At 36.9% G+C, this 11,655-nt stretch overlaps 1 protein-coding gene across 2 annotated transcripts in view; it reads left to right on the top strand.

The window, feature by feature from the left end:
• Positions 1–11,655, top strand: part of LOC107597439 (sec1 family domain-containing protein 2-like) — a 146,609-nt gene that overhangs the window by 80,318 nt on the left and 54,636 nt on the right. For both annotated transcript variants that reach the window (XM_016288496.1, XM_016288495.1), the window contains exon 6: positions 2,130–2,415. In XM_016288496.1, coding sequence (XP_016143982.1) covers positions 2,130–2,415 — 286 coding nt within the window. The remainder of the gene's footprint in view (positions 1–2,129; positions 2,416–11,655) is intronic.

Below are 11,655 nucleotides of genomic sequence, written 5' to 3' on the forward strand. Positions count from 1 at the left end.
GTTTTTATTCTTTATTGTTCGGTCACACTTTACGTTTAATTCATTAGTTAGCATAAACTGCCAATGAAAAATTCTTCTGAACATTCTTTAATCTTAGGTATTCCAATATTTAATAACAAGTTGTTAAAATCGAAAGTTGCAACTGTGTTATTTAATGAGCGAACATGAACTAAGACTTGTATTTTTTAACTAAGATTAATAACTTCTGTAGCAAATGTAGCTATTGCTCATTGTGAATGTTAATGCATTAACTAAGGTTAACTAATGAGGTCTTATTGTAAAGGGTTCTTTTGCACTTTAATCTGTGTAAAACTTTTAACTTTATACATTTTTCTGTATTGCTTTATTGCATTTAAATGTTCAGTTATTTTTGTTATAAGAAAAAAGTTATTAAACCTGTTATACTGTATTATGACAGCACTTTTTTTTAAACAATTTAAATATCGTGATAATACCGTATACCGTAATAAAAGCATTAGCAATTAATCGCAACATGAAAATTTAATACCGGTGTAAGGTCCGCGCATATGGCCCAACGAAGGTATCCAGTGGCGGATGAAGGTTTCTTGCGTGTTCGGTCTTTTCAGCACGCAGAGTTATTCAATTTAGGTTTAACTCAATCTGACTCCATTTTAGTATGACCTCGAATTTTGGTTGAAAGGCAAATTGGCTGTTTGTCGGTCTCTAATTATTCTTACATTTGATTATTATAGTTAACTCTTTACTTTGTATTTTACTCGTTCATTAGGAATCTATGCCGCTTAGGATGCCTCACGGCGGCCGCTATGCGTGGGCTCCACGATCACAAAACTCGCCATTCTAATTCTTATTCAGAGGTTTGTGGCTAATACTATTTAATGGGAACAGAAGGTAATTTGCATGGAATTGCTCTCTACGGTAATCAAAGTATCTCTTAACTCTTAGAATCTGTATTATCTTTTAGTAAGATTAAGACCATTGTACCGCTCGCCCTGAAACTATTCAAATGAAACCAAACATGACTGTAAATCTTATTTGCATTCATATAGAACATTATATTTTTGACCATTCTGAGTGAGCTGGGTGAAGAGAAGGATGGGTGAGGGTAAGGAAGGGGATGAGGAGGAACCAATGCATATGTGAGAGAGGCGTTTCCTGCACCACCCCTCTGTGGGGTGTCTTGAAGATGCCAGTGTATTGTTTGTTTCTCAGGAGATCAAAGTATCTGAGTTTCTTTTGTCCTTACACCGGCATATCCCTAGTTGGGCATAAATATTGGACTCTCCAGCATTCCCATTCACAGATTCCCTATGTAGGGGCAATTTGAAATGCCCTGCAACTACTATATGCAGATTAGGAGTTGATGGCATAATAAACTTAAATAATTGTATTTATTTTAATTATACTTAAAATAAATATAATATGCAGTAAATAATTGTGCAATTGTTTAATGTGTCACATTATATTAATTTGAATATAATCAACACACTACCATTAAAAAGTTTGGAGTCAGTAAGTTTTTTTTTAAATTATTATTATTAATTATTCAACAAGAATACATTAAATTAGTCAAAAGTAATTTACATGTTACAAAAATGTTCTATTTCATATAATTACTGTTTTTTTATTTTCTGTTGATAAGAGAATCTGGAAAACAATGTATCAGTTTCTACAAAAATATTAAGTAGCACAACTGTTTTCAACATTGATAATTATAATAAGAAATGTTTGTACACTTTTTTCAGAGACATCAACCTACAAATGGTTTACCTATACTTATTGTTGTCTCTGTATATTAAATGGGATATGAGAAAATATTTTAACACTCAAAAAAAAAATGTATGCACTTCACCTTTAAAAGATATTTTTGCAGATCTCATCCACAAATTTGCTCAGTAACCAAATTAGATATTAGTTCATGGTCAGAACGAGTAATTGCTCCCTTCAGACCTGATTTTCTAAAGAATTTAACATATGCAGAAGTGGAAAAGACTGCGGTGGATGTCTCTGACATAATGATTGATCATGTCACGTAAATAACTATAGCAGAACTTTATAATTCCTGCTTGATAAATCTCACAGCTGTAGTTTGATAGATGCGATGCTACATTTTTAATAGTGCTAATGAATGTCTTGTCTCTGTTCTGCAGGCCTTGGGGGACTCGGACCTGGCAGAGGTTCTGAAACAACTTCTTCCCCTCATAAAGTCTAGTGAGCCTGGGACAGGTTCTGACTATAGTTCAGGCTCTGGTGAGCTGAGCGTGGATGATCTTCTGGTGCTGCTGGTTTATGTGTACTCTATGGCCCAGGAAGCATGTCCGGGTGGTGCTGAGCAGGAAAAACATGTTGAGAAAGTGGAAAATGAGTTGATTGGCGCATTGACACTTCGACTGACCCAGCAGACCTCATTAAGCCCTCTGCTGCAGGAGATCACAGGTAAGTGGTGGAATACTAGTTCAACATGATCCCAGTACCCTTATAATAAAGCAGGAATGTGTATAGACAACTCAGTCAGTCAACTGTAGGTTGATGGGGAAAGGGTAGATTATATACTGTTATTGTCACTAAGTTTCCACATCATTGAGTGACTTTTCATGAAGCTGTCATGACCAATCTCTGTGTAGCACACTAGTGATTAGTGCTGAAACATTTAAACAACATTAAAACAACCACCAGCACAACCGCTGCACAGCTGCTCTGACCTCTCCACTTCACAACTACATACATCAGTGGAACAAGAACGGCACTGCTCGCCTGTAATGGGACTCTGACAAACCAGCACCATTCGCTCAACCGCTAAAAGCTGGAATCACTCTGTCTCTAGGACTCACATATACACATGGGTAGTACAACCAATTATAAAATTATTTTATAATTATTATGCAGAGTGTACATGTACATCTACATGCACTGTCATATATTGGTACCATATCAGTTATATTAAGATTGGACTAGTTTTTTGAGATTTTTTAGTTTAACTATGCAATCATCTAACACTCACTTAAAACTGGAAAAAAAAGAAAGAAAAATGGCTCCTGAAAAATCTGTCTTGTTGCTGAACTAAAAACACAACTCACAAATATTGGGTTAAATTGGGTTATTGGGTTTTGTTTCACCAATATATTATTTATCAGTGCTTTTCAGTATGGAATGAATTAGAAGTTAATTAATGATCATATTTTTTCTTGGCAATCCATGATATGTGATTGTTTTTTTTTTTCTCAAAACATATTTCTAACATATGACATGTTGTGTGCCTTAGAATTTGACTAAAATTATTGGAACATTTTACATTGGAGCATCAGTTGGGATTACGTAGAAAATTCTCCCTCTGTAGGCAGCTCACTATGTTTTGGAACACAGCATGTCTCAGGTTGCTCCAACAGGATTGTCCCTCATTTGCTGTACTGTATGTTACTTTGGAGGGAAAGTGAGAGCAAGGATGAAGAGAGAACTGGGTCAGAGAGGAGTCAAGAGTGAAATGGATGGAGACAGTAAAATGAACGAGTTAAGATGAATGGAGGGAAACACCTCTGCCTTCTGTCTTCTTTTGTCTTCAGGAATACGCATTCACCACCCTCACACTCCATCAGTCACACACACAAACACACACACGCTAACACTGCTCTTTTTTAGGGTGGGATCCACTTCGAAAGTAAAAAAGATTCAATTCTTTGATTAACTTTTTCCTCAAACGCTCTCCTTTCCCTTTAAAAAAAGAAAAAAAAAGAAAAAAAAAAGGCTCTCTCTCTCGGTTTGGTGACAGCTGATGGAAGCCATCTGAATCAGTGGCCCATATGAGAGCCTGTAAACCTGATTTGGCCTGATTTGTGACTGCAGGAATGAACTCTGTACACTCGCTGTACTTCAAACCAACTCATTCCAGAGGCTTAAGTTTCTTAGTCATTATTGCTTGCCGACCTACATAATGTTGTGTATTCAAGGCTACATGGAGGTTTCTTAAAAGAGTGTGTGCCGTGCATCTTTTGAAACATGTCTACAAGTTCAACTTTTCCAACCTTGAGGGCTCAGCTCTGTTTTTGTGTGTGTATTTAAGCTTGTTTTACTCCTGCGATGATTCAATGTTGTACTAAAGTGAAATTCAAAGTGCCTATTAGGCTGGTGGACACACCCTGAGAGAGTCACCATCAGCGCGGCCTTCGAAAGCGTGTAATAGATACTTTGCCGCAGTGGTCAGACTGGCGTGTGGTCCTCCATCTTTACCGTGTCGTTTCAAATCTTTGTGTATGTGCTGTAGTGAACCATGTCTTTTGAACCTTGGCCCTCTCCCCCAACCCTCGTTGGGGGGGAAAACAGACTACCAGCCTAGCTTACAGTGTCTAATTCTAAAAGTCATCTTTGACAATTCCACCTTTGAAACAAGAGGCTATTCCAGCCTTAATGCGGTCACATACCGGACGAGAAGCACAGTGCTGTGCCACACTATGTCTTTAATATGCAAACACATTGTTTTCTACACGCGCACCGGCGGCACCACCGGCCTCCGTGCTTTGACTACAACAGACCGCACTTTCTCATTCTGTTTGCGCAGTTTTTTTTTAATCACCGAACTTCAAACTCATTGACACCACTTGCTCATTGTTGAAGTGAATGTTTGACTGTTTGGAGAGTTGATTAAAGGTTTTGGACTGCCATCTCGAACTGAACGGGACATGTCCGGTGTGCGACAAGGTGCCCTAGAGCAGGGTCGCAAGTAAGTTTGACATCGGGCCAAAAAAAAATTCCGCCACTATGTGTCAGGCCAGAACATATATACCAGGGGTGCCCAAACTCGGTCCTGGAGGGCCGGTGTCCTGCAGAGTTTAACTCCAACCTCAATTAAACACACCTGAACCAGCTAATCAAGCACTTATAGGCATACTAGAAACTTACCAGCAGGTGTGTTGAGGCAAGTTGGAGCTAAACTCTGCAGGACACCGGCCCTCCAGGACCGAGTTTGGGCACCCCGATATATAGTCAAAGGATATTTTAAGAAATTAATTGATGAAATGCAACTAGAATTGCCTGTGACAGACTGTTACAGTGTCTTTTGTAACTGGTAGTGAACTGTTACTCTGTTAAATCCTGTAGTACAGTAGGACAGTCATTAACAAAAAGCCACATTTGTGTCGCGGTGTCCGGGTTTTACACTGGATAAATTAATAAAGCAGAGTAGTGACACTGGTAAGTATCTTCATTCTTATCTGCATTTATAAAAATTGTTTTGCGTGCTGGAGGTACGCTATTACGTCGTGTGCAGAGTGATGTTTACATTTAAGCTAGCTGGTGAGAGAAAATGGAACTATCAAAGTGTCTAATGAGGAAAGTTGACAGCGAAAATAGGGCATACAAAGAAGAATGGAAAGACAACTATGCGTTCGTCCTACCTAGTTTTGTGAATGCAAAGCCGGTGTGTCTTATCTGCAACGAAATTGTCACTGTTTGCAAAGAATATAATACTCTTTTGAATGTCTTTCAGAACTTTTCAAATTAAAAGCTCTCAAAATCAACAAATGTAATGTTTAATGCAATGTAAACACATCATGACAGCGCTCACAGCAAAACAACTTAGCGACAGACACTTCAATACAAACAAGCAGTGTTTATATTAAATAATATTATTATTGGCCCAGTAAATGTCCTCACTTACATTATTTGTGGCTTCCATCGTGACGTGAATAATAGCTAGTTAGTTTATCAGCGTATATTGTTTATTTTTTTCGATAGAGATCCCGCAGCGGGCGGAACTTGTCATAAAGTTAGTGATAACAAAGCCCGCCCATTTAGAGGAAAGATATGATTGGTCAGTTTTTCTGTCATTTAAAATTACACTCCCATTGATTTACTATTGCTTGGCCCTCTGTAATTTCACAGCTGGACCACCAATCACAGAGCCGCAAACACTTGGCGGAAACATTCTAATATGGAGAAAATGGGAGGAGTTCATGTAACACATTCGCTAAATAGGCAGATTTGAAGCGTTTACAGAAATGTTTTTTTTTATTATTTAGATGATGATTGTAAAATTATTGGAAATTATGACTTTTTATTAAAAATAATATTTAAAAGTTTGTCATTTAAAAAAATATTTAAAAATTTAAAATATATTTTTTTACAATAGTTTAGGCCAGGGGTGGCGAACATCGGTCCTGGAGAGCCGCAGCCCTGCAGAGTTTTGCTTCAACCCTAATCAAACACACCTGAACACGCTAATCAAGGTCTGAAGGGTTACAAGAACGCTACAGGCAGGTGAGTTTTAATTAGGGTTGGAGCTGTAGGCCTGGGCAATAAAACGGTATCGATATTTATCGACAGTACGCCTTCTTCGATATCGTTAGAAAAAATGTTTGATATAGTGCACGATATAGGCATGTGACGCAGACAGCACACACAAACATGAACACATGCTGAAATGAGTGTTGTGCCTGCCTGTAATGAGGAGATTGTGAATAAAAAATGAATATTAGTCGAATTTAAAATAAACATTTGAATTTGAATGTTAGATGTGCATCAGGGCGCCTGAGATGCGGTGATGATTAATTAAATGCAATCTGTGTGAATGGCGCTTCGGCTCTTTAAATTTAGCAATGCATAAATACATGATGCTGTTTTGTTCATAATTGTTTATGCAGTTTACGAAATTATATTTGATTTTTATGAGTTAATTTAGACATTATGCACGTTTTTATAGAGTTACTTCCTTGCGTTGATAATTTAAATGTGCTGAATTATTTTGCTCATTGCGCCCTCCTGTGGCCTCGGGAGACAAGACAAACGTTTCCTTAAAACCTATTTAATCTGCATATAAAACATTAGAAATTAGATATGTTTAATTTTTATTTTGTGTTTGATTGTTAAAACAAAAAATATTTGTTGTTTGTCTCAATAAATTGTTCATTTAAAAATACAGTGGTTAAATTAAAAAAAAATTCAATTGCTTTTTGTTTTAAAAAAGGTTATAAAAATGTCAATAATTATCAATACCGAACGATATGAAACATTAGATCAATTTTTTTGCTATATCGCCCAGCCCTAGTTTTTAAGTTTTATGAATGTTTCCATACCTGTGGGGTTCTGAAACGAACAGCCTGGCTTGTTGCAGCATTGCGATTGTCATAAAATATTTTGTAACGCATAAGTATGCATGTTTTTTTAGCGGAAAGTTCCGTTAAGAAATAAAACTATGATATTATATATTTTTTATAGTAAATGTATTTAAAAATATGTTCTCTCTCTGTCTCTCTCTCTCTCTCTCTCTCTCGCTCTATATATATATATATATATATATATATATATATATATATGTGTCAGTGTGGTTGGAATCAGGGTTTTTAATAGGCCTGGGCAATAAAACGGTATCGATATTTATCGACAGTACGCCTTCTTCGATATCGTTAGAAAAAATGTTTGATATAGTGCACGATATAGGCATGTGACGCAGACAGCACACACAAACATGAACACATGCTGAAATGAGTGTTGTGCCTGCCTGTAATGAGGAGATTGTGAATAAAAAATGAATATTAGTCGAATTTAAAATAAACATTTGAATTTGAATGTTAGATGTGCATCAGGGCGCCTGAGATGCGGTGATGATTAATTAAATGCAATCTGTGTGAATGGCGCTTCGGCTCTTTAAATTTAGCAATGCATAAATACATGATGCTGTTTTGTTCATAATTGTTTATGCAGTTTACGAAATTATATTTGATTTTTATGAGTTAATTTAGACATTATGCACGTTTTTATAGAGTTACTTCCTTGCGTTGATAATTTAAATGTGCTGAATTATTTTGCTCATTGCGCCCTCCTGTGGCCTCGGGAGACAAGACAAACGTTTCCTTAAAACCTATTTAATCTGCATATAAAACATTAGAAATTAGATATGTTTAATTTTTATTTTGTGTTTGATTGTTAAAACAAAAAATATTTGTTGTTTGTCTCAATAAATTGTTCATTTAAAAATACAGTGGTTAAATTAAAAAAAAATTCAATTGCTTTTTGTTTTAAAAAAGGTTATAAAAATGTCAATAATTATCAATACCGAACGATATGAAACATTAGATCAATTTTTTTGCTATATCGCCCAGCCCTAGTTTTTAAGTTTTATGAATGTTTCCATACCTGTGGGGTTCTGAAACGAACAGCCTGGCTTGTTGCAGCATTGCGATTGTCATAAAATATTTTGTAACGCATAAGTATGCATGTTTTTTTAGCGGAAAGTTCCGTTAAGAAATAAAACTATGATATTATATATTTTTTATAGTAAATGTATTTAAAAATATGTTCTCTCTCTGTCTCTCTCTCTCTCTCTCTCTCTCGCTCTATATATATATATATATATATATATATATATATATATATATAGTGTGTACGGAGAATATTCAGACCCCCTTATATTTTTCTCTCTTTTTAAGAATGCATTTGCTTATGTTATTTACATTTAGTCATTTAGCAGACGCTTTTATCCAAAGCGACTTACAAATGAGGACAATAAAAGCAGTCAAAACTAACAAAAGAGCAACAATATATAAGTGCCAATGACAAGTATCGGTTAGCCTAACGCAGTACACGTAGCAAGGCGTGTGTATATATATATACATATATATTATACACACACAAAGAAAAACAAGTAGATCGAATAGAAAAATATAAATACATTTTTTATAAAAAAAATAAAAAAAAAAAAAAAGATACAGTGGAATAGAAAGTGCTAGAGTTAGAGGGTCAAATAAAGGTGGAACAGATGTGTTTTTAGTCATTTCTTGAAGATGGCTAAGGACTCCTAAGGATGGCTAAGGTCATTCCACCAGGAGGGAACAGTTAATGAAAAAGTCAGTGAAAGTGATTTTGTGCCTCTTTGAGATGGCACAATAATACGCCATTCACTTGCAGAACGCAAGCTTCTAGAGGGCACATAACTCTGAAGTAATGAATTTAGGTAAATGGATGCAGAGCCAGTGGTGGTTTTGTAGGCAAACATTAATGCCTTGAATTTAATGCGAGCAGCTACTGGTAGCCAGTGCAAATTGATGAACAGAGGTGTGACATGCGTTCTTTTCTGCTCATTAAAGATTAATCTTGCAGAGGCATTTTGGATTAAGTGTAGAGGTTTGATAGAAGTGGCTGGAAGACCTGCCAAGAGAGCATTGCAATAGTCCAGCCTGGATAGAACAAGAGCTTGAACAAGGAGTTGTGTTGCTTGCATGTTCTGAAAGAAAGGGCCTGATCTTCCTAATGTTGTATAAAGCAAATCTGCAGGACCAGGCAGTTTTAGCAATGTGCTGAGATGCGAGCAGCTATCGTCAGATCATCAGGATGGAATGAGAGGTAGAGTTGAGTGTCATCAGCATAGCAGTGATATGAAAAGCCATGTTTCTGAATGACAGAACCTAATGATGCCATGTAGACAGAGAAGAGAAGTGGTCCAAGAACTGAACCCTGAGGCACCCCACTATATAGATATACTATATATTCATTTATATATAAAATAAATATATATTATAAAAATAACTAATTTTTTTTATTTAAATTGTTTGCTGTCATCTAACACTCATTTAATAATTATAATAATAATACTTTTTCATTTATTTAAACAAAGTTTTATATAGTTATTATTTTATGTTATATTATATTATGCATTAACATTATTTATACATTATGCATTAACTTTTTCTCTCCTATTTCGTTCCTATCTGTCTTTTCTTATCTTGCATTAGTAAAGAATGCTTTGGCTCTATTACAATATTTTATGCATTAAAAATTTATGTTAAATACAATATTAAAATGAATATTAACTTTCTTTTCTCTTTTCTTCTCTTGCATTAATGAAGAATGCTTTGGCTCTTGCTACAGTAACTTCCTGCTCTGCTTGGCTGAGGGGCCCCACGCTCTGTCTTTTAAAGCATATGACGCTTTCATATAATCACTAGCCTGCCAATTACAGTGCCAACGCACACCAGGTGTGTCCAGCAAGATGTATGACTGCTCATTGACAGTTATTTGTAGGTTTTAAAGGAGTTTCTGAGCGTATGAACATTTACGTGTGTGCCTGGACACACGTGTGATGAAACTTCTGCCATATGTTTTCATCATCAGAGTAACAATCAAATTATTTAACAATAAAAGAACGTGCAGCTGTGGCTGGTGTTCTTGTACCAGTGCCGTGCATGTGCTCAGTGAAATATATATTGATTGTGACATCCGGCTCAATTAAATTGGTCAGGACGGAAAGCAGCCTCGACTTGAAATCTGGTCGCTATGGGAACAAGCCGCTTACACACACACACTAACATGAACTCAGCCATTGTCAGCATGGGAACCTCTCATTTTAAATCTGCAGAAAATCAGCCGAGAAAGAAACACACACTGTCATAATGAATTTCACCCACTCTCACATAAACATATTCTCTCAAACTCAGAGAGCTTGAATAACAGGATGTACACCCCAAAACAAATACACAGCAGAAAAGCCTGTCTGAGCAAACATACACATGCAGAGGGCGAGATAAGTAAAAAAAAAAAAACGCACTCAAAAATGCGTTCACCTCCTCAGGGGAGGTGGATTACAGAGTATCATTGGACGGCACAATTACAGACAGGCTGATGGTGTAAGTGCTGGTGTAACCTTCACAGCTGTCTTTCATTATGTGTGCTGTCCTGTTTACCAACATCAGCTGCCCAGTCTCTCTGGCTATTGTTCATTCTATCATTCGGTCTGACTCGCTCTTTGCTTATCTGTCTATCTATCTGTCTGTCTGTCTGTCTGTCTATCACATAGACTGTAAAAAAAGATGGACGATGTGTTTCCTATTCCTTCCATTATAGAAAAGTGAAGCCAAAGCATCTTAGTATGACCGCTGCCATCTTGAGTAAATGACGTCATTTGGAGCCCGAGTCTGCGCAGTTGAAATTTGTTTGGAGCCCGAGTCTGCGCAGTAGAGATTCGTTTGGAGCCCGAGTCTGCGCAGTAGTGTCTTAAGGTGGAGCCGCGGTATCAAACTCCCGCAGACCCAATCAACCATAACGACATGCCCCGTTTTTATTGCATCAAATTACTAGCTAAAATCAAACTTATCACAAAAACATTGTATATTTATTTATTAGTATGTCCGTCCGTCCGTCCATCCATCCATCCATCCGTCTACCTACCTATCTATCTGTTGTTCTGTTCTTTCTACAAAAAAGGCTGTGCAGGGAGGGACTCAAATTAATAAATTAATAGTTTTTAGAACCAAACAACCTGATTCACTATAATGGTCTCCTGCTCATCCATCTATCCATCTGTGTAATTACATATTGTGCTTAAGATGGCATTCTCTACTTTGTTTCTTCTGTGAGTTTGATCTACAGCAGTGCAGGGGTGTTTGCTGCGGCATATTATTATGATGTTATTGGAGTTCAGCGCTGTCATCACTGAAGCCTTGTGGCTTCACAGAACAGCGGGTGGAGAGTCAGAGGTGAGGCCTGTAAAGTTCCTCCAAACAGAGAGAGGTTGAGATGCAGATCAGAACTCAGAGAGGAATGAATTAACTTGAGGATGGATAGAAAACGAGACAGGAGTGTTCTCACTCCTGTAGAATGTGAATGAAAATGTGTCTGATTCTAAATATGGCTCTAATTGTTGTCAGTAACCTGTGTGGTGGTGGGGCGGGAGGGGGGGGGGGCCGGGGTTTA

Source organism: Sinocyclocheilus grahami, unplaced genomic scaffold (assembly GCF_001515645.1).
Source record: "Sinocyclocheilus grahami isolate Dianchi unplaced genomic scaffold, SAMN03320097.WGS_v1.1 scaffold232.1, whole genome shotgun sequence".
In the NCBI taxonomy this organism is placed as follows: domain Eukaryota; kingdom Metazoa; phylum Chordata; class Actinopteri; order Cypriniformes; family Cyprinidae; genus Sinocyclocheilus; species Sinocyclocheilus grahami.